At 40.1% G+C, this 24,724-nt stretch overlaps 1 protein-coding gene across 1 annotated transcript in view; it reads left to right on the plus strand.

Moving 5' to 3' along the window:
* LOC109041382 (uncharacterized) overlaps positions 1–23,560 on the plus strand; it is a 58,465-nt gene extending 34,905 nt beyond the window's left edge. The window contains exon 3 of the mRNA XM_072306345.1: positions 10,177–23,560. Within this exon, the coding sequence (XP_072162446.1) occupies positions 10,177–11,376 (1,200 nt within the window). The 3' untranslated portion in view covers positions 11,377–23,560. The remainder of the gene's footprint in view (positions 1–10,176) is intronic.
* The last annotated feature ends 1,164 nt before the right edge of the window (positions 23,561–24,724 follow it).

Consider the following 24,724-nt stretch of genomic DNA (forward strand, 5'->3'; position numbering starts at 1 on the left):
CATCCCCAAAGTTTCAAACTTCTATCTCAATGAGGAAAACAGTTACTCGGGTGGTAGGTGACTTTTGAATAACAATGTAGGTATAGGTACTTTACTATTACTGACTTCTTTGACAAAGCCAAATGAGGCACTGATCATGACGTAAGCACATTGTAAGCACCGAAGAATTGATCGACACGTACCTAGGGAAAATCGGGCCAATGAGAGAGGACCCGCCCGGCAAAATTACGTTGTGGCAACGTTGCCAAAACGTTGCAATTTCGCCATTTACGTATTCGGGCAACGTTGTGGTAACGTTGCCACAACGTGTAATTTTGTCAGCTTGCATGAACGTAATTGGCAATGTGTCTGCAATGTGTTTTAGCAACATAATGGGAATGTTGCAAAAATACGTTTTAGCAACATAATGGGAATGTTGCAAAAATACGGTGAAAAAATTTCGGTGATTTATTTTAGGAGTACTCTGCATTTTTCCTCCTAGAATTCAAGGTGGACCGCAGAGAAGCGTTTCTTAGGCACCCGAAATTCACTCTAAGTCCGATAGTAGCCGCGCTCCGCCCGGGTTCCCAAGCGGGCTCCCATCGAAGTACTAACTACGCCCGACGTTGCTGAACTTCAGTGATCGCCCGTGTGTCGCTGCCACTCAGCTACGGACGCTCGCGTGATAGAGTATGGTTATTTAGCATTAATAAACATCCCTAGATCTGGTTCAATGATAGAAAGCAATGATATTCTTGCATTTCTGTGCATAATTCTACAACGAAGGATACTGAACATAATATTAGGAAGATCAAGTTTTTAAAAAAAAGGAGTATGAAAAAAAAATTAAAAAAGAATTGAATAAATATATTCATTTTATTTAAATAAAATTATTATTATTTTAATTATTTATTTAATTATATTACAATTATTTTTTATTATTATAATTATTTGGTATTTTTATTTTGTATTAAATTATTTTCTAATTATTTATATTTATTTTTTTTATTTTATTTTTTATTTTTAAATTATTTTTTTATTTTTTTTAATTTTATCTTCATTTGTATATTTTTATTGTTAATTTTTTTATTTTTTGAATTATCTATCAATTAATTTTTGTTTATTTTTGTATATACATATACATATTTTTGCGACATTGTATGAGGGCGCATTCCCTTATATTGATTGGAGAAAATCATCTGTTGAGAAACAACAGAAAGGAGAACACCTGAAACAGTGGAAAAGTGTCCCCTCCGATTTGCAGCACAGCATCTGCTTGACCTCACATCTGAGTTCCAAGACCAAAATTACACAGGGATTGATACCTCACATGACACTATATGCGCATTTTAAAAAACCGAAATCCCAGAGGCCTTATTATGGCCGCCATTTTGAAATTTAGGCATTTTGGGGGGTGTTCCGGGGTCGGACCGTGGTAAACTTTTGGTATGTTGTTCAGGAGGACCTACTGATGACGTTTACATAGGAAAAGTTTGTTCAGCAATTTGTTCCGGGTCAAATCGTGTTTCTCCCTGACTAATAATGTTTAACAACGTTGTCACAATATATCTAAGAAATATTTATTGAAACGTTTTTTAATAATGTTCCAGAAACATTTCTAAAAACGTTTTGAAAATATTATCTAAAATATAATGTCAGGCAACATTGCTGAAACATTGCTTAAACGTTGCTGCTTTACCTTTACAAAGCAATATCATCAAAAATGTTGCCTTGCAACGTTGCGGCAACGTACACATTGCTCCCTTGCCGGGCGGGGAGCATTGCAGAATTTGAGCCCCGTTCCAAACTTCCCTCTAAGACTGAAAGAAAATCAACCGGACTGAGCGTTTTGCCGATTTTGAAGGTCTGTGTTGAAAAAGCACTCCTTCGTTTCATTTACCTTGACTTACTATCATGTTTAGGTAGGTACGTCAGTAGGTACTGGAGTTAGTGCGTGAGATGTGCGGGCCCTGTCAAAACGGTCCCATGGGTTTCATTAGGAATTTCATGGGGACCAATGGGAACCAATGGGAACCCATAGGATGGGGAAGTAAACCTGTTGGTACCCATGGGAGACCATCGGAAACCTATGGAACAGGCAGAGAGGACTCTTGGGACCCGTGGGGCGGCCAGAGAGACCTAATGGGACCCTTTGGACAGCCCGAGTGACCTAAGGGAACTCTGTTTTTTTTTGTTTCTTCGAGAGCCAAGTCGCGGCCAGGTGAATTCTTGCCGTCTCAAAAATTGCCCTGTAAATGACAGCTGCAGGTATTCTCGGTCTCGAACTGGAGTCCGTAGGAGGCCCGCCAAGTCTACAACGGCAAATTTTTCGAGTCGAACAATTTGGAAACTGTTACCTGCGTCCAAAAACGATAAGTACCTGGCGGATCAGTCTGTTTTCTTGTCGTTAAAGGACGTTAAATTGTATCTTAATTGGAAAGTGGCAACTTCCTGCCTTGTCCTTGCTAGTAGACAAATCATGCATATATTTTCCTTTAAACTGTACGATTTTTAATTTGGAAGTTAACGGGAGCTCACTTTTCTGTGCTTAAAGCATGGAAATATTCGTTACTGCATGTATCTTTTTCTCAGGAACCATTAAAGATATTTGGACGATTTTAGTTTAGTTTTGTAATTAATGGCCGCCTATATAAACAACCTGTTTTTGAGCATTTTGAAAGTTGAATATTGATCGTTTCTTGAAAGAGCCTCCCAAAATTTGGCCCCTTTTTAGGTATTCGATTTAACCATTGGACCAAGGTTTAAATGGAAGCTTATATCAACAGAAAACTCAGGAAAAAATTTCAAGATGAGTATAGGAACCGTTTTCGAGTTACATACGGGGGGCAAAGGGGTCACAATCCGGCCTAATTTTTTGCTGTTTTATTGTAGAATTGATGTATCGGCAGGGTTCTTATCGTTGTTTACGCATGTGTAACACATGAATTCCTACGTGTTTTTACTCGTAGAATCGATTTTTAACGTTGCCGAATCGATAAACTGATCAGTTAAATCGATTTTGAACGATTTTTCATGGAAAATCGATGATTTTTTAGGATCGAAATTGTTTATTTTCGATTCATGAATGAATAAATGCACCTGAATAGGCTGAATAACACGTAGCCCTATGTATTTTCACACGGAGAATTGATTTTTAACGTTGACGAGTCGATTTATCTACAGTTTGTATCGAATTTTTGCGACTTTTTACGGAAAATCGATGACTTTTCGGCATTAAAATCGGGTTTGCTCCATCCGAGAGCGAAGATATGTACCCAACATGATTGGAGCACATCGACTCTTACGTATTTTTATACGTGGCATCGATCAATAACCTCGATGAGTCGATATAGCGATCGATTGTATTGAATTTTAGCGATTTTTTGCGGAAAATCGATGGTTTATCGGGATTGAGATCGGTGTCTCTCCATCCAAGATCGGAGAAATGTACCCTTCATGATTGGAGCACATCAGTTCTTACGTAGGTATTTCTACACGTAGAATCAATTTTAAACGTCGACGAGTCGATATATCGATCTGACATACACGACTCTTACGATTTTTTACGGATATTCGATGGTTCTTTTGGATCGGCATTGGAAAAATCTATCAGACATGACAGGAGCACATCGATTCGTTTCTGATTATTCTCGCAAAATCAATTTTTGAAGTCGACGAGTCGATATATTGACTGGTCATATTGACTTCTTAAGATTTCTATGGAAAATCGATTTTTTGATCGGGAATGAAATTGGTTACTTACGGTCCGAGGGTGAAGATATGCACCTGAGTTGACCTGACATGGTTGGAGCACGCCGTTTCCACGTACTTTTACACGTAGAATCATTTTAAAGGTTGCCGTAACGTAAGAACTGAAGTGCTCCAATCATGAAGGGTACATTTCGCCGATCTTGGATGGAGGGACACCGATCTCAATCCCGATAAACCATCGATTTTCCGCAAAAAATCGCTAAAATTCAATACAATCGATCGACTCATCGAGGTTATAGATCGATTCCACGTATAAAAATACGTAAGAGTCGATGTGCTCCAATCATGTTGGGTACATATCTTCGCTCTCATGGAGCAAACCCGATTTTAATGCCGAAAAGTCATCGATTTTCCGTAAAAAATCGCAAAAATTCGATAGAAAAGATAGATAAATCGACTCGTCAACGTTAAAAATCAATTCTCCGTGTGAAAATACATAGGGCTACGTGTTATTCAGCCTATTCAGGTGCATTTATTCATTCATGAATCGAAAATAAACAATTTCGATCCTGAAAAATCATCAATTTTCCATGAAAAATCGTTCAAAATCGATTCAACTGATCAGTTTATCGATTCGGCAACGTTAAAAATCGATTCTACGAGTAAAAACACGTAGGAATCCATGTGCTACACATGCGTAAACAACGATAAGAACCCCGCCGATACATCAATTCTACAAGAAAACAGCAAAAAATTAGGCCGAATTGTGACCCCTTTGCCCCCCCGTAACTCGAAAACGGTTCCTATACTCATCTTGAAATTTTTTCCTGAGTTTTCTGTTGATATAAGCTTCCATTTAAACCTTGGTCCGATGGTCGAATCGAATACCTAAAAAGGGGCCAAAATCAGCCTCTTTTTTGGGAGGCTCTTTGTTTAAGAATTAGGTATGGAACTTTCTTCAACTTCGGTAACCTCTAAAAATTTAAAAAAAAAACGCTTCAGCTTGCTTCCATAACGGAAAATCAGTAATGTAACGGGGAAAAAATTGAAAACATCTTCATCAGATTTAGAGAAAAATGTACACGAGTGTCACAGAAGAAATCTTTTCAGGAGCACAATTTGAAAATCCTCAGGCAGTAAAAAAGAGGGTCGGTGTTTTTGACTACGATTACTAAAATATCCGTGACAGCGTTTTAATTGTCCGAAGAAATACAACGCAGTGAAAAATGGGTAAAAAAAATCAGGTACCTATTGTTGGTTGTGCCACGCCACACTAGTACTCCAGTTCAGTCTGAAAAGTTTTGGTATCGGAGGAAATTCGCTGACCGCAATTCATTGGAATACGTCACTATCGGCGAGCAAGAAATAATCGTCTGCTTTCATTATTAATTACGTTGGTATCTAAAATGGGATTTTCGAGATTCGGGCGCTTTTAGAGAGATATTACGAACTAACACAAGTAGGAATTTCACTGTATTAAATAGCCACGTCCTGAAGAAGGGAATGAAGTCGCCATTATTTATTTATTTTTTTTTAAAAAATTAATTCCTAACACTGGTTTTTTCACTAAGACCCAATACAATCTAGGAATAACATTCAATTAAATGCTCCAAAAGGGGTTTCATCAAACCTGCTAGCAAGTGCCCGTGAAACATACCCAGTTAGCACAAAATATTTCGAAAATATTTTGAAAATATTGTCACCTTTATCAAAATATTTTCATGACAATATTGTAATTAAAATATTTTCAAAATATTTTTAAAATGTTTTTAAAAATTTCTAGGGAATATTTTGAAAATGTTTACAAAAAGTATTTTTAAAATAATTCATGAGCAGGTAAACATTTTTAAAATATTCCTTAAAATGTTTGGAAAATATTTTAAAAATAGTTTTAAGTTCTCAAGTTAGTATGTGGTGTAAAATACACCAGTGTATTTAGTGTAAGTACCTAGTACGTGATATCGAAAAAAAAAATAACACGAAAAAAATAAATAAATAATAAAAATAGGAAAAAGAAAGAAGCCTGAGAAAGCACGGCGTTAATCAAAGCTATGCACGGTGCTCCTGAACTCACTTTAAATGTGATTCTTTCTAGATTTCTATTTTCTAGCCAATTTCTTAATGTTTTCTTTTAAGAAAATGAAAGGAAAAAATGTTTTTTCTCTCTATTTTCTTGTACCTATTTTCTAGATCTACTTTATACCTACTTTCTTTCAAGAAAATTATTCTATCTAGAAAGTAGACATTTTCTTGATGAGCGCCACCTAGAAAGTAGATGACAATGCTAACTTGGGATGAATTAATTTTGATTCGATCCGATTGTTAATCGATTGCTGAATTTTCAATTATACAAACAATCGATTAATCGACTGATCAATCAATTGGAAACTCAACGTCTAAGCATCTCTGCGGATGAAATCTGGACGATGAAGAAGTTAAGATGAGCCAAAAGCAGCGGTACGCCCGGCGGCGGCCGACTGAGAACAAAGCGATGACGACGGGGGACGCGCGCAGATGGATATCGAAAGTAAGCGGCTGTCACGCTATAATTTGGACAGTGCTCCGTGTCAGAGGCCCCGACACAGCGGGGGCGGCGATGCAATTCTAAATAGTGGCAACACGTAATAAGCAGTGCGATTGTGAGCCCATTTTAATCAAATACATTTTGATCGCATGGGTCTCCAGTCACGGTAATCTTTGATCGCTGGCTCATTGTTCTCTTCTCCATGTTTGTGTCAGTATGTCGCTGAATTTCATCTAGACCCCCTGTCAAAACTGTCCCATTGGAACCCGTAGGAAATCCCAATGGGAATCCGTAGCAAATTCCCACGGGGACCCGTTGGGAATTGACCATGGTTCCAATGGGTTCAGTCAGTCAAGAACCTGCGGGTTTGGATCTGTCCCCATTGGAACTCGTTGGAACCATGGCTAATTCCCAAAAAGTAAAATACCCGGACACCCTCGTGTGGACTTGAACCCGAACCGCGTTACTCACAGCCCCGCACTCTGCCACTTAGCCACAGGGAAGGCCACAGGGATGATAAGAAGTGTTAAAATCATGCCTGTCAAGGCTGTTATAGCATGCATTGCGTCAGTGCGCGGCTTAACTATCATCATACACGGTGCTCCTGAACTCACTTTAAATGTGACTTTGTTGTACATCAAAAATTGAGGTTGGAGGTTGTAGTGGGGTACTCTCTGGTGGGTTTTTGGGCAATTTCGAAATAGGTTGTCGGAGCTCCTGGAAAAATAATCGCATTTTTGTGGTTTTTTAGGGGTAAAATAGGAAAATTGGCCTCGGGGCGACAAATTAAACCCCCTCTCCCTCATTTTTGCCCTGACCGATCTGAATTTTTAGTATGTTTTCACCTAGTATAAGATGTGACTTTTCTGAAATTTTCATGCCCATACACAATTTTCTGCCCCCGCGGCAGCGTTGCCAAGTTGCGAACTCCAAAATATCGAATTTAATGATAAAATGAAGGTTTCGGAGTGTGATTTCCATTCAAAATCAAAAATTCACATTGTAAGTTGTAGCAGGATACTGCCTGATGGGGTTTTGGCCAATATCGAAGTAGAGTGTTTGAGTTTTTTGGAAAATAATCGAATTTTTGTGGTTTTTTAAGGGTAAAATAGCACACTGGGCATGGGGCGACAAATTAAACCTCTTCTCCCTCATCCTTGCCGTGACCGATCTGAACTTTTAGTATGTATTAACCTGGTATAAGATGTGACTTCTCTGAAATTTTCACGCTCATAAAAAATTTTTTGCCCCCCGCGGCAGCGTTGCCAAGTTGCGAACGCCAAAATATCGAATTTCATGATAAAATTAAGGTTTCGAAGTGTGATTTCCATTCAAAATTTCACTAGGAATGTGCAAGCTGAGAGCTTTCGATTAGAAAAGACATATTTGAGCAATTTAGAGTTGCAGTGTTGCCAGCTTTCGATTTAAAATTCGTCAAAATGACCCAAATCGCGTTGCAACCTCAAGCGCTGGATTTTTATTTCGTTCAGAATTGGTTATTACGGTTCCTCTGTACTCTATGCATTTAGGTACCATGAAAATTATGCCATTACTTACTTGATGGGTGCAGCTAACTCAAAAAGAGAGGCCGGATAAAGCGATGAGTCGGGGGAAAACGAGCGGTTCGGGTTGACAGAAAGTTCTTAAATCTACTCCATCACCAGAAAGTAGAATTTGAGAACTTTCTCCCACCCCCCAAACCTTATCCCTGTTGCAGTCAATCCTTTGAACATCTTATCTGAAATTTTGCCCCCGAATTTTCCCCCAAAAACATGAAAAATAAAAACACAAATAAAATGGGTGGATACCGACGATTCAAATAACGCTATGAAGTCCCTGAATTCGACCTCCTCTCATACAGCGGATTGGATAGTTCGAACCCAGAAGACTTCTTACTGTAAAGAAAATACCTTCGACAATTTAAAGAATAAAAAAATTACAAAAGATCACAATAAATTTATCTTGGCTAGAAATCTTTTTTCTAAATGGAAAGTTGACAGAAAGTAGACCTATGAAATTTATCTATTTTCTTTGGTCTGACTTTTGACTCGCAATGTTTTTTTTTTTTGTCTATTTTCTAGATAACTCTCATTTTCTTGGTATTTTCTAGAAGTTTTCTTAATATTCTTCTTTCTAGAAAAAAATTCTATTTTGCTACTTGGGATGAATCGATTACCTGTTTCATCGATTAGGTACTCACCTAGTCGATTATGTGCATATTTTGAGACGACAGAATTTCAAAATAAAAACCTCCGCCCTTGATTCCCGCCAGGGTTCCCAAGTGTAAATCAGCATTTTTGCTATATTTGGTAAAAAACAAGACCTTTTCTCCTCCAAAAATACACGGCTTCTTCTGGATAAATGGGGTCCTATGGTAATCTAGGGCGAAGAGGTCATATACAGTATCTTTTCTGACTTAGGTACTTACGGCCTCCCAAAGTCCCAATAAATTGAAGTCAAGAGGGATCATGTGGCACATTAACGAAAGGTTATTGATATCTTGTTCCAGGATATTATTTGATTTTGACAATAGAATAATTTTGACGCTCTCTGCGTACCATTGAAAATTGCTCAAAAATGAACTAAAAATGCCTCAGAACTCCAAAAAGTAGGGGTTTGGGGGAAAAAGAGCTATAATCAAAAAGTTTTTATTTAGGCCATAAATCCGAATCTGAAGTTAAGACTTGCCCTTTCTATTTGAAAACCGCGAGAAAAAGGTGTGCCGGGTGCCCCTTCCCCCTCAAAAAAAAAAAAAAACCTCCAAGGGAGCAATTTTTTTAGGCTGAAAATATTTTCATCGAATTCCAAGAGGTCGATTTACCTTTAGGAATTGCGGACAAAAAACTCAATTTGAGTCGTTTTTGTGTTATAGAAACTGGACGGATGATCTGGAGCACCCTGCATACGGATCCATACGGAATCCATGAAAGATGTCCATGCACTTTCATGAAAGAATTTCCTTATGGAGTGAACAAATATTGATTCTATTCCATTACGACGCTTAGCGCTTCGGCCCACGAGCAAATGTCATGTATACGTCGCGTGGTGACAAAGCCTTACGTACGGTTTTCTCATATGTCTCGCTTTTAAAAATAGAGGACAATTTTGCTGCTTCAACTGCATCAGTGATTACATCGAAATTAGATAAGATGAATTTTGAAGAATGAATTTTCGATTTCGAGAATTTGAGGGTTAAGTACCGATGGCTCTCTTCGCTATCATGGCAATATAGCCGTGACATTGGGGAGTACCATTTTCAATGCTCAAATTCAAACTTCCTGCGGGAACAATACCCAGGTGAGCTTGGCGCGGATCTAGCGGCTCCGCGAGTCGATTCGAGGTTGCATTTATCGGTTCGCCCGAAAATACGCCCGATTTTTTACTCTGTACACTCTGTTTGCCCAGATTAAAATCACTCCATTAACAGGCTCTGTGGTTTAAAAATATGGCAACCTCCATCTCGGAAAAGCTCAGCTGTTGCGCGTTGAACAGAATAGGATGGTTAAGTAATATTGACCGATCAAGAAGCCTACCAAAACTGTTGTAGCACGTGATTCCGCGCGGACTCTGGTTTCCCTTGCGAGCGGGAAATCAATTTTTCCGTAACCTGTGCCAAATGAAAACATTAATACCTGGTTATGAGTTAATTTCAGTAGGTAATATTCGTTGCGCGATCCGTGTTTTTTTTTCGTGAAGTTTTCACGAGGAATCATGTATCAGAATGTTTAAATTTCTACTTTTTTTGTTGTACCTAAATGTGTTCTAAATGTTGGCACACCTACTTCACGGAGCCCATACGAATAGGTACTCTCCTGGGTTCAATGTCTCTGCTACCTTGCCTCAAGCTTTAACGGAAACCTTATTGCCATATCGTTATCTGAGTTATCGAACTTTTCCTTATTTGTAAACTAAGTGTAAACTTTTTTCCCAATTTATTATCGCATGTCTTGTTTGTTGAACAGATAACGGTGGTGGTGGCACTCTCGATAGCCACTTGCCTTGCTGCTACACCTCAAACAAAGTCCAGCTCATCAAAATACCTTTCTTCCTCCAAAAAGCCAGCTAACACAGAGGCCAAGTTCCCGATACCAGTCAAAGCACCTGCTAAAGCCCACTCGCAGCTTCTCAAGGATTCTCCCAGAAGAGGACCTATCGGCGCATGGACATCCAATGCATTTGGGAACCTACATAACAACGGAAATAACGCATTCACGAGCCTGGGAGGACGACCGGGGCTTTCCAGGCCCCGGCCATCCTTCAGCAGCCTTGTTAGTAACCTTCGGCCTAGCCATAAACCGAATAAATTCTTCAGCTCCGGTTCGGGATCGTATGCCGGCTCAAGCGGGGGGTCCAACTCGAATGGTGGAGGCTCCTTTGGCAGTAGCTTATACCCGCACACGGTTGGGTCTGGCGGCTCGAGTGGCTCCGGTTACGGATCCGGTTCTGGTCTCGCCGGATCGAATTCAAATTTTGGTGGATCTAGTGCCAATTTCGGTGGATCAAGTTCCAATTTTGGAGCCTCGAGTACCCATTTCGGTAATTCAGGTTCCAGTTATGGAGCCGGCGGTGCCGGTGAAGGTGCCGGGAATCTAGAAACTAATTCACTCGGTGGAAGCAGCAGCTCCAGTGCTGGCGGTCTCGGCGGAGAGAGTGGTGGGAGCTACGGAGGAGGCACCGGTGGTGGCAATCAAGTTGGAGGTCATGGAAGCTTCGGAGGAGGTGCTGGAAGTCATGGAAGCTTCGGAGGAGGTGCTGGAAGTCATGGAAGCTTCGGAGGAAGTGCCGGAGGCCATGGTAGCTTTGGCGGCAATAGTGGAAATCATGGCAGCTTTGGTGGCAATGGCGGAAGTCACGGCGGTTTTGGTGGCGGCGCAGGGAATCAGGGTGGTTTCGGTGGAGGTGGCAACCAAGGTGGATTTGGTGGAAATGGTGGGGGCTTTGGTTATGGGCACGGTCATGGTCACGGAGGTGGACTCGGGCATGGTGGTATTTTCGGCCACGGGGGTGGTCATGGGAGTTTTGGTGGTAATTTGTTTGGTGGGGGCAGTTTTGGCGCAGCAGGAGGTGCTTTCGGAAACGGCGGTGGATATGGAAATGGTGAAGGTTTCGGGGGAGGAAGCGGATCGGGTGGTTTTGGAGGCAATGGATATGGGGGTAGATAATATTTCTAATTTTATCCCCAACCCCCTTTTTTCAATCCAGTGTCAAAAGCCGCAGGAACGGGAGACTCAACTTGAGAGTATTGGAAGATGCCTTATTGCAGATAAAACAAAAATATTACAGCAACTAAGTATATACTACTGATATATACTATATATATATATACCAAAGGGTACGACGGGTTTTATACTGGGTGGGCCAAAAGTAACTGAGAAGTGTCTCTAACTTTTGAACAAAAAGAGATATAGGGTTCCGGTTTGGACCATTGCTCATTGTGGCAAGGGGCCTATTAAGGGGCCCCTAAAGGAGCCCTATGGAAGGCAACTCGAGATTTTCAAATGGCAACCTCCCCCCCCCCCCCCCCTTTGTGATACATCGATAGAAAGAGGATAAAAAAACAAGAATGTTCGCGCAAACCGAAGATCAATCCGACTTTTCGTTCCCGCGTTATTCAATTTCAAAGTTTAACCGGGACCAATTTTCAAAAATTGATAAGTCCTATTCGAAAAGTCGCAAAGAGGCCGCCAATGAGTTAAAATTCGTAGCATTACAGCCGCAGCCGCAGCAATCGATGGCATGACTCTGAGCGCGCTTTGAAACGGGGTAAACGACGCCGATAATATAAAATTTTCAGGCGGCGAGCCTCCCCCACCCTCCCCACGCGAACTGATGAGAAGCACATCCTCCGATAACTTAGCTATAAATGAAATAGTAGTGCTACGAATTTTAAGCCATTGACGGCCTCTTTGCGACTTTTCTAACAGGACTTATCATATTTTGAAAATTGGTCCAAATTGAACTTTAATCGTGAATAACTCGGGAACGAAAAGTCGGATTGATCTTCGGTTTGCGCGAACATTCTTGTTTTTTTATCCTCTTTCTAACGATGTATCACAAGGGGGGGGGGTTGCCCCCTCCTTTGTGATACATCGAATGCACATTGCATGCAACAATGCAAGAAATTGATCCATGACGTGTAGCAGCATTAAAACTGAGTGGAATGACATCAAATTTATACCAGGTCTGCTAGATAAGAAACCAGATTTTGGTGATAAATAGCCCATCGTGCGTCCGAATAAGGGTTTCTTGGACTTGCCTGGTAGCTGAAAATATACCTACGCTACATTCACAAATTTGAAAAAAAAAAAAAAAAAAAAAAAAAAAACTGATATAAACGGGAATCGGGAGAAAAAGATCAAAGCAAGCAACAAGACGAAGCGTGCGAGCACAAAATCAGATGTATTCCAGAATGAAGAGAGAGAGAGGGAGAGACAGACAGACAGATCTGACGCTACCTCATTTGGTAGTGCCTCACAACCTAGTATACAGGGTGTTAGAAAAGTCCCCTCCCCCCATCTAACTTTTTACCTAATTGGGATAGAAATTTGAAACTTGGAGGATGTTCCTAGGTCAGAGAGAGCTACTTTTTGGTCCCCCTAAAATTTTCGGGGGGCCCCCCTTTGAAGGGTAACGGACCCTTACTTTTTTTTTCAAATAGGAAGACCCCCTTTGTGATACCTCGTTCGAAAGAATATAAAAAATACATATTTTTCGCGCAAACCCGAAGTCATTACCTTAAGCCGTTTCAAAATGGCGGCCGGTTAAAGTTCAAATGGCCGAAAATTGGCATCTCGGCTATTTGCACATAGATTTGTTTGAAACTCAGTATCTGGAGGTATTTTCGCACGAGAAAAACGAATTTGACATTAGACTTTTTAAAAAAAACCCTAATTTTTCAAAATGGCGGCCGGTTAAGCTCCAAAATGGCCGAAAAGTGACAAACGTGAGTCGTAACGTCAAATTCGTTTTTCTCGTGCCAAAAATACCCCCAGATATCAAGTTTCAGGCGAATCCATCGGCAAAAAATCAAGTTTGTCACTTTTCGGCCATTTTGGAGCCTAACCGGCCGCCATTTTGAAAAATTAGGGTTTTTTTTTAAAAAATCTAATGTCAAATTCGTTTTTCTCGTGCGAAAATACCTCCAGATACTGAGTTTCAAACAAATCCATGTGCAAATAGCCGAGATGCCAATTTTCGGCCATTTGAACTTAAACCGGCCGCCATTTTGAAACGGCTTAAGGTAATGACTTCGGGTTGGCGCGAAAAAATGTCTTTTTTATATTCTTTCGAACGAGGTATCACAAAGGGGGTCTTCCTATTTGAAAAAAAAAGTTGGGGTCCGTTACCCCCCAAAGGAGAGCCCCCCGAAAATTTTAGGGGGACCAAAAAGTAGCTCCTTTTGACCTAGGAACATCCTCCAAGTTTCAAATCTCTATCCCTATTAGGTAAAAAGTCAGATGGGGGGAGGGAACTTTTCTAACACCCTGTATGCAACTTGCAATACAAGGGTATAACAGAATATGACAAAAACTTAATTAACTTTGTCGGTACGTGGCTTGAAGTAAGGCATAACCTTATGGTTGTTCTGCGATTCCCATGTTTGTTGTACTCTTGTTCCATGTTGACCGAACTTATCACTCATTTGTCGGTCTTGCGCTATACCTTTTTCAACTCACATGGATGATTGAAGTTTCGTCTCCATATTGTAGCCGTGCACCTGAGTTAGAGTCCCTTTGTACCCAGAGTTAAGACAACTCGATCATCAGCTGACTGGCAGCCGGCCTTGGCTGGCCATGGAGGCACAAACGAGTGCACCCAAACGAACGATATTGAGGGATGAAGATAAGAAATCCTGCGATGTCCGTCATCCAAAAACAACAACATCAACAAAATTGATCAATTAGGTAGGTACAAAGAAAATGAGATTGGTTTATGAATAATTGCTTCATGTATTTTCATTTCGGACCGATGGTAATAACAATTTAATCTTGATAAACCACAATTAGATAATATTTTCATTATTTTTGTCCACATTCGAGTCACCGCCATCTTGGTGCACTCGTTTACGACTCCATGAGCGAGAACCAATCAGAATTGGATTTTTTTAGGCCACTTTCAGCCCATCCAAAAGTGAGTTGTCCTAACTCTGGGTGTAAAGGGACTCTAACCTGAGTTTTGTCACAGGAAATTATCGTATCTAAAAATGTAGGATCAATGTTAGAACGTTCAATGAACTCAAGAGAAATTGACATTCGGTTGGATTTTTGTTGAACAGACAACAATCTTGGGACGAGTTTAGCTGAAACTCGATGCATGTCTAAATATTTCATCAAAATTGTATGTGCAGAGCCCTCAGAAATATCACCCTACTCAGAAAGCTTGAAATTACCACTTTTGAGCACTTGCCCGCTTTTTTTCTACGTGGCAAATGTCAGTTGCCGTTGATGGTCGTTTCCCATCGGTACTCCTCATCTTTGACGGACTCCGGACCAGTTTTGAACCGTTTAGACCACTGAAAATACTGAGTTGTATGTATTGTAGTTATATTGTACACTGTCATTGCATGAGTTGTTACTCATACCATGATCTTAATAAAATTTACTTTAGTATATCAAAAGTTTTGGTCCAAGGTACCGACTGTGAAACAAAATTTAACGTGAAACCTTTGCTCTTTCAGTGGTCGCATGACGAGAATCGCAGAACGCATCTGACTTACTTGTATTCAACGTGACACAGAATGAACACTGATCAAAATGAACAAAATCTGAAAATCTAGCGTTCTTCAGTATGTTATATCAGCTATCAGACTGTCCAAAGAAACCTATAATTTAGACGCAAAATGGGCTAGCTATCACCAAAATCCGGTTTCTTATCTAACAGATCTCGTGAGGATTCATTGTAAAGTTATTTCTGAAAATACGGTAACGGACGTCGCCCATTGACTCAACGCGTTAGGTAGAGTCTTACCTACACATTGAGTCAACGGGCGACGTTTGTTATCGTAGTTTTAGGTATAAATGTACAATGAACCTACACTTTGATGTAATTCTACCTTGATTAATGCTGTAACGCGTTATATGGAAGAATTTCTTGCATTATCTTGTACATTAAGATTAGTATTGTTTCTCAAAGACGTGAACCGTGAACAGAGACAAGAGACCCTCCACTAGTATCTTGGCCATGGTGGAAGCTTTTACTTTCGGGACTTCAGCATTCTACTGTTGACTTTCCTACATGGTTGATGTTCAACAACGTGTTGGCAGTTTCCTTTTGCAAACAAGCCGAAAATTAGAGTACCTATATTGAGAGAGTATGGCCACTGCGGGCCCCATGGAGAGGCTTAGGACCCAAAAATGGCGGTGCTTTGTTTTGGTTTTTGTGGATGGGAGGGGGGTCATTGCCAACTTTTGACGGTTATCACCAACCGCACAGGCTGCCAACCTTACTACATCTAGGATAATTTTTCTCAAAAATTGCACACGATTAGCCTTAAAGTTATGTAAAGATGTCGCAATAGTACATTTGAGTAAATTTCTCGTTACGATAAGCAAAGAAAACTACATTTTGAGTCATTTTGCATTACATTAATTTATGGCGTCCGCCATTTTTGGGTCCTAAGGGCTTCATTCAGCCTAAGATGGCTGAGCCAATCAGAGGTGGTAACCCCAGTGGCCATACTCTCTCAATATAGGTACTCTACCGAAAATGGCCGACGTTTGGGAAAGTTGTTTGGCTCATGACGTTAGAGTACCTATATTGAGAGAGTATGGCCACTGGATCCCATGGAGAGGCTTAGGACCCAAAAATGGCTGTGCTTTGTTTTGGTTTTTGATGATGGGAGGGGGGTCATTGCCAACTTTTGACGGTTATCACCAACCGCACTTGCTGCCAACCTTACTACATCTGAGATAATTTTTCTCAAAAATTGCACACGATTAGCCTTAAAAATATGTAAAAAAGTCCGAATAGTGCATTTGGGTAAAGTTCTCGTTACGATAAGCAAAGACAACTACATTTTGAATCATTTTGCATTACATTAACTTTATGGCGTCCGCCATTTTTGGGTCCTAAGGGCTCCATTCAGCCTAAGATGGCTGAGCCAATCAGAGGTGGTAACTCCAGTGGCCATACTCTCTCAATATAGGTACTCTACATGATGTCATCCGAAGCTCATCATCGACCATGTAGGTAAGTCAACAGCCGAAAATAGGGTGATGACTGTTGCTCGCTAATAATTGTCCATAAAGAATTGTTGAAACCCCGAAAGTAAAAGCTTCCACCTGTCGCTAGGAGGCCAGTGGAGGGTCTCTTGTCTCTGACTGTGAAGCAGCGCAGCGTGGTGGAAAATCTCGTCCCTAGATTATATAAGGATCACAAGGTCCAGTTACACGATCAAATTGAGCCATCAAATTGGGCGTCTCATTGGTCGCATCCTCACCTCGGGTCTTTTTCCACCAATCAGAGCTTCAGTTTGATGGCTCATAATTTGATCGTGTAACTGAACCTTTAATGATAATATGCCAACTTCAGTGCTTTTTCATCCGGCGCAGGCGAACCACCTCATAGCGTTATTAACAAATAGAATTGTCATAATTTGACGAAGCGATTGCTCCCAATACTAAAGCAATCAATGTTATACCTGACTACGGTGGCAAACATTAATTTTCATCAGATAGATTTCATGGAGAGTCAGTCACCAAAAACCTTATCGGATGTGCGCTAACCATGTTCTTCTTTTTTGTGTGTTGTTTTTAAAAAAATTTATCATGTATTGTAAATAATGTAAATTAGATTATTACCTTTTGTAGTTCCTAATCTAAATAAATGGGGAAAAAATATAAAGTTTTTCTTTTACCGAGGCAATTTCTTTTTATCGGAAGTTCATGCTGCTGGGTCGGCTTCAAAAATGTATGCCAACCCTTTCACGAAAAACTCGACACATAACAATACCAGGTAGAGTACCTATATTGAGAGAGTATGGCCACTGATCCCCATGGAGAGGCTTAGGACCCAAAAATGGCGGTGCTTTGTTTTGGTTTTTGTGGATGGGAGGGGGGTCATTGCCAACTTTTGACGGTTATCACCAACCGCACTTGCTGCCAACCTTACGACATGTAAGATAATTTTTCTCAAAAATTGCACACGATTAGCCTTAAAAATATGTAAAGATGTCGCAATAGTGCATTTGAGTAAATTTCTCGTTACGATAAGCAAAGAAAACTACATTTTGAGTCATTTTGCATTACATTAATTTATGGCGTCCGCCATTTTTGGGTCCTAAGGGCTCCATTAAGCCTAAGATGGCTGAGCCAATCAGAGGTGATAACGCCAGTGGCCATACTCTCTCAATATAGGTACTCTAATACCAGGTGTTGGAAATTTCATGAAATTTATGTGCGTTGAATTTCACGCCTAAAATTCCATTAAATTTCATGGACTTTGTTGAAACTGTTGGAGATACGTTCAGGAGGCCACGCAACGCCTAAAAACAGTAATTCTCGAATTTGAAATTTTTCATCATCCCCCTTCACCATAGAATAAAGAGACTGCGCCAACTACTAGGCCTTGTCTCGACGGCGCAACTGTTGAGGGAATTAGGTGCAACTGCAGCGAGTTTGTTGCACCAACCGAAATTCCCTATCTCGACGCGCACGCATGTGTTCCTGGAACTTTTAGGCGGGAATATTTGAACAACATTAATATTTTTAGGTTAAATGATGTCAATTGAGGTAACTGAACTGACAATTATGAACGGGAGGTGAATATTTTGCGTTATTTCGACCAGGTATAAAACAAAAAACAATAACATAACACAGATTTGGATAAAAAGAAAATATATTCGATAAAATTTTATTTTCTTGCTGTAGTGATATGCTATAAACGAAAATATAAAATTAATACTGAAATGTATACAAATATTTCTAAGAAATAACCGCTCCGGAATAAAACACCCGTAATAAACTCCCGCTTCACGTGTAACCAGCGTTTATCAATTCAAAATACTAAGAAGGTAAACAACTGTTGAGGTTCCAGGTTTCTGACCTTGAAAGTTTCTCTTATAAGTGAAACATTTTTGAGACACTTCCTTCCTTCAACAGTTGCGCCAGCTTCCCTCAACAGTTGCGCCGTCGAGACAAGGCCCTAGAGACTACGAGGCGTAGCCTTATTATTCTATGCCTTCACCTCATTTCCTAAGCCCAGATCACACGGAGGCGAAATTGAGTTGAAAATGGCACATCGGTGCTTTTGTTGAGTGTTGATGCCAGAATCTAGATTCAGTTGTGTTCACACGTCCGACTGCGAAAATGACGTGAAAATGGCGGAAAGCGGAAAGCGTGTAAACAAACAAAACATTTTTTTATTATAGTGAATTTCGTCGCGCTTATTTCTAGCTTTTTTTATATGTAAGTTGTTAATTCAAATTACAAATAAGTAATGGATGATATTCTTACGTTCACTTTACTTGCTTGGACTTGCTTCCCGACCTCATCGATGATCGTGAAAATAGCGCGGGCCGCGCTATTTTCAGTGATCAACAATCATCAGCGGAATCGATGAGTCATTTTCACGAAATCGGCTGTCATGTGATCTGGGCTCTACTCTTTAACAGCTCAGTTTTCACGAAATCGATGGCCAAATTTCGAAACCAAGCATCTTCGTTGCAGTGTTTCAAAACCTCCGCTCCTGCATTATGTTTTTGAAGGGCAGCAAGCCAAGTAGCTCGAAGTTTGAACTAGGGTACCTTTATAGACAGAGTATGGCCATTTGTATCTTTTTACTACAGGAAAACTGTTCCGCTTTTTGATTGGTCAACGAGTTTTTAGGCTTCATGATGCTCTTACGGCCGTAAATAAACAAAACAAGATGGCGGCTCACTGTAACATCGATAAGAAGCTAAATTTGACAGAAATTTCAATTATGCGGCAGTAACAATTTAAACTAGCATATCTACGAAAAACATACGAAAAATACACATGAAAACATTGTTAAATCGCCTTTCACCTTTATCACAGGAGGATGTAAGATGTGCATAACCTCAATCTTGCTTGCTGATAACAGCCATCTTGTTTGTTTATTTACGGCCGTGAGAACATCGTATCAGCCTATTTTCACGCGACCAATGAAAAACCGGAACAGAAATGGCCATACTCTGTCTATAAAGGTACTCTAGTTTGAACAGAATATTAACAGATATTTATTAGTTAACGAAGAGGAAAAATTAAGTTTTCAAGAAATTATGTTGACTACTTATTCCAAAGTAAAATCAAGTATGACGGAAAGTCTGCAACGTCGCAAACGGAGATACGTGGTTTCGCACTTCGGTCGTCCACGTTTTTCCTACGCAAGTAGCAAAATAGAATTTTTTTCTAGAACAAAAATATTAAGAAAATTTCTAGAAAGAACAAAGAAAATGAGAGGTATCCAGAAAATAGAAAGAAAAAACGTTGCGAGTCAAAAGTCTGACCAAAGAAAATAGATCAATTTCATAGGTCTACTTACTGTCAACTTTCCATTTGGAAAAAAAGAAAGAAAATTTATTGAAAGTAGAATTATTTTCTAGCAAAGAGCCGTATGCAAAAACGACATTTTTCGCCCCCCCCACTAAAATTTATTCAAACTTCATCTATCAGTTACTAATACTGGAGCGCTTCTTTCCCCAAATTTTCAGACCCCCAACAAATTTTGGGGGCGCGCTAGGGGGGTGGAAGTCAAAACATGTGACCCTCAATATCTTTCGAACGAAACAAGATATTGAGACCCGGTTTGGACGAAAAATCGTCTAAAATTGCATACTTTAAGATTCGAAAGGTCAAAATCCCAAAATTAAATTTTTAACTTAACTTATGTGTTTTTTTTCAGTTTTTGAGGAAAAACAATTTCTTTTAAACAGATTAAACTGAAATTTCACATTTTTTGATTTGAACCAAAACCAGTTTTTTAAATTCGTCTTTTTCCGCATCCAACGAGTGGTCGTATAAGCTGGAGAACCGAACGGTTCCGGAGTTATGATCGATTGAAGTTTCCGCTCTACGCGCGCAGACCGATTTTCGCGCACAAAAAAGTCGGATTTGACTGATATTAAATCAGATTTAATGTTCAAACTTAGCAAAATGCACTATTAGGGACTCTAGAGGGTCGCTGAGTCCAGTAATTATAGATACTTCCAAAAAATTCACGTTTTTAAAATTACAGCTCCAGCGTACAGGACCACTGAGCGGCCTGTCGGCGCTCAGTGGGCCTCTAAAATAGCGCTACGGAGCTGTAATTTTAAAAACGTGAATTTTTTGGAAGTATCTGTAATTACTGGACTCAGCGACCCTCAAGAGTTCCTAATAGTGCATTTTGCTCAGTTTGAACATTAAATCTGATTTAATAACAGTCAAATCCGACTTTTTTGCGCGCGAAAATCGGTCGGCGCGCGTTGAGCGGAAACTTCAATCGATCATAACTCCGGAACCGTTTGGTTCCCCAGCTTACACGACCACTCGTTGGATGCGGAAAAAGACGAACAATTTAAAAAACTGGTTTTGGTTCAAATCAAAAAATGTGAAATTTCAGTTTAATCTGTTTAAAAGAAATTGTTTTTCCTCAAAAACTGAAAAAAAGCACCTAAGTTAAGTTAAAAATTTAATTTTGGGATTTTGACCTATAGAATCTTAAAGTATGCAATTTTAGACGATTTTTCGTCCAAACCGGGTCTCAATGTCTTGTTTCGTTCGAAAGATATCGAGGGTCACAGGTTTTGACTTCCACCCCCCGTAGCGCGCCCCAAAAATTTGTTGGGGGTCTGATAATTTGGGGAAAGAAGCGCTCCAGTATTAGTAACTGATAGACGAAGTTTGAATAAGTTTTAGTGGGGGGGCGAAAAATGTCGTTTTCGCATACGGCTCTTTCTTAATGTTTTCTTTTAAGAAAATGCAAGGAAAAAATGTATTTCTTTCTATGTTCTTGTGTCAATTTTCTAGATCTACTTTATACCTATTTTCTTTCAAGAAAATTGTTCTATCTAGAAAGTAGACATTTTCTTGATGAGCGCCACCTAGAAAGTAGATGACAATGCTACTTGGGTAGTTATTCATAATTCATTGACACTACGGCTCCTCCGCAGGAGAAATTTATGTAAGTTCCAGCGATGGAAGTATTTATGCGCAGGAAATATTATCGAGGACTCAATCACTCATCATCTTCTACACCTTAGACACTCACCCAAGTAGCATCGATTGCAATACATTGCATTTACGAAGTAAAATCAGAGTGTTGTGTTTGTTGCCAATTTACAGACTGAAGGCGCACAACTTATTGAAATTCAGTGCAAAATGATTGAAATAAGTTGCAAGTTTTCGTTGCTAAAGTAACAAGAGTAACAAATCAAATTTTGTAAAATTTATTCGAGCCTTTTGAAAGTTTTCTCACCGTCTCTGCGTTATACCAACCCTATTCTTCTCTGGATCATAGTCCGGGTGCAAGCTTTAATGTTTAGGGTCCCGGGTGCCTACTAATGATTGAAGTGTAGGAGATGTCTTAATCTCCTCGTCTTGATGTCTAGAAACTGAATTCCGATGTTGTCATTCTCAATATGCGAAAAGACGTCCCCTATCAAAGATGGCAGCCAAACAACCCCCGTTGGGATGAAAATTAAGGGAACAACTCTTTTGGTCGACTGAGGGGTCAATTTAGATGTACTTTTGGTTGTAGAATTTAAATCTGCTGTCCAAGTATAACTTCGACCTTCTTTGAGATCCAAAATACAACATGGCGGTCAAATGTGGGCCAAAGTCGGGGTAAGGGACGTGTGCTCCTCACAGTGCTGAATGTAGCTTGAATGTGGAAGTCATCGATCCGATGCCTTTTTGCGCGATTCAAAATTCAGCAACGAGGCTCAGCGACCATCGGATAATGTCGGATTTGTCTAAAATATTCGAATAAATTTGATACAAATCTGGATGAAATTAACTCGAATTTGTAAACTTTCAGCAGTTTAGAGCTGACTGTTGACTTCCATATTCAGCTGCCAAATTCAGCGTGCGATTCCAGCATCACTCTAAAGAGAGACACTAGAGTTAACGACAACCAAGATAAGTTTTCTCGAATATAATACACGATTAGCCGTTAAGACTATGAATATAAACGTCGTAATAATGCATTCGAGTAATTAGTTCTCGTTGCGATATGCAAAAAAACTATACCTACATTCTCAGCCATTTTGTATTTACATTTACTTACATCGTGCGCCATTTTTGGATCCCAAGATCTCCATACAGCCAAAGACGGCGGAGCCAATCAAAACTCATATCCATCAATATCCATTTGGCGATAGTCTCGCTATCAAGGTAAGTACTTACTCTAGCTTTTCAGCTTTAATATCGAAATTTTGAATTTTTTTAACCACACCACCAGTTTTCCCATGAAAGAGGTATATGCATCTCCCATAAGAATTCGGCCCCTACTGTAATGATTGTCTTGTAGGTACTGATAATTGTCTTTTGTTCTGGTACCCAAAATCTGATGCTCAGAATTCTTTTTTTTCATTAAAAAGTGATAATATCCATACTAGGTACCAAATCACAGAAGCCACTCAAGATGAAAGTAACAAGCATGCCAATCCCTAGTAAAAATGATCACCTAAAAATATGGTGACATCACCTCACCAAACTTAGGTGAGGTGATTTTTGGAACAGGTGATGTCACCTAAAATTATAGGTGATGTCACCCAAAACTACGTGTAGGTGATGTCACCTAGCATTGTGTGGCCGTGAAAAAAGCCCCCCCCCCCCCCGAAAAAAAAATGGGTTATATGTACGGGGATTCTTTCAAAAACTGTGATAAATGGCACCCATGTGACACCATTAGGCACTTGCGTTGGAATTTCGATACAGACTTTTTTGCCTGCTCCGGGGATTGAACCTCGGACCTCCGTAACACTGAACGAAGACCGTACCTACTATAGTCAGGGGGCATACGTATTCCCGTGTGCAGATTCGTGAAGGCATATTGTGTGATACATCAATCTCTTCGTTTTGATGTCTAGAAAAAGAAAATCGATGATGGCCATCTCAAACTTCATACAAACCCCCCCAAATTCAAGATGGCGGCCAAAATGCCGGTTTGGGGTAAGTTGAAAGTTGAGAAGTTTGCAAATACGTTACTTGAAGTTTGCAAATACGTCGTGTCGGGTGTCGATTCTGCAGTAAGGCTATGTGGCATCATAGCCTTACTCAATAGGGTGTGTGCCCGACCTGGCAACGGGGCACCCACAGACAGACTGGCCACTAGCCAGAGCCAGCCCCTTCCTGTTCAAGTCGTGATTTCGTTATAATCGTTATAATAAACATCTTTGAGTGATCATCAGCGTCTCATTTATTTCGGCTACCGACCCACATCATGGCGACGAGGATAACGTGACGGAAATCAGCGAATTCACCTGATCAGCTAAGAACTGGGAACTGGCCATGCACCTGTTAGGCCACCATGCTCACTGCCGCAGATCATCAGAAGAAAATGGGTAAATAGATTGTTTTAACTCATCCCCCGACACGACGCTCAAGCAGAATCCACAGCTACAGTGATTTCAGTGAATTTTATCCTATCGATTTAGTTCGAATTGTTTTTAATTTTTATAATGTCTTAGTCTCCATGCTCTTCAAGGTTATGACTGATAACAGTACCAGATGAGGCACCTATCATTATTATAGGCTAAGCAATTATTGCATTCAAGAATCTCTCATACTCGCAATTAAAACAATGGAATTGCGAACTCCCGATCCCCTTTCTCTCAGTGGAAACGTCCATGAAAACCTGAAACGTTTCAAAAAACAGTGGTCCAATTACAGTATAGGCTACGAATTAGACAAGAAAGATGAGAAAGTCCAAGTCGCTATCTTTCTCAATATATTGGGCACTGACGCAGAAGAAATTCTTAACACCCTCATCATTACTGACGCTCAAAAGAAAACAGTAGATGGTCTTCTAAAAGTTCTAACTGAATTTGCCAAGCCTAAACTAAACATAGCTTACTGTAGATACTTGTTCAATACGAGAGATCAACAAGAAGGGGAATCATTCGATCAATTTTATATGGCAATTAGAAAATTAGCCGAAGATTGTGGATTCGAAAAGCTGAGAGATTCACTTATCAGAGACCGAATCATCATAGGCATCCATAATGTTCAACTGAGAGAACGTCTCCTCGGCGAGGAACTGCCGCTAGAGAAAGTAGTTTCCTTGTGCCTCTCCGTCGAAGCAGGAAAGAAAAGGTCGAATGAAGTCAATCAACCCAAAGCATCAAGTGTTGATCTAGTCAATAGTGGAAGATTTCAAGGCAACCCCTCAAATCAAGGCAACAACTTCGCTGGACGAGCTCGAAACAACAACTCTGGACAAGGACGAAACAACAACTTCGGACAAGGATACAACCATCAAAGCAGGTACAACTCGCCCAATCAACAGCAGCCGTCAAGAATCATTGATTGTCGTTCCTGCGGTCTACAACATCCTGTGCGACAGTGTCCT

This window comes from Bemisia tabaci, chromosome 1 (genome assembly GCF_918797505.1).
Source record: "Bemisia tabaci chromosome 1, PGI_BMITA_v3".
Classification (NCBI taxonomy): Eukaryota; Metazoa; Arthropoda; class Insecta; order Hemiptera; family Aleyrodidae; genus Bemisia; species Bemisia tabaci.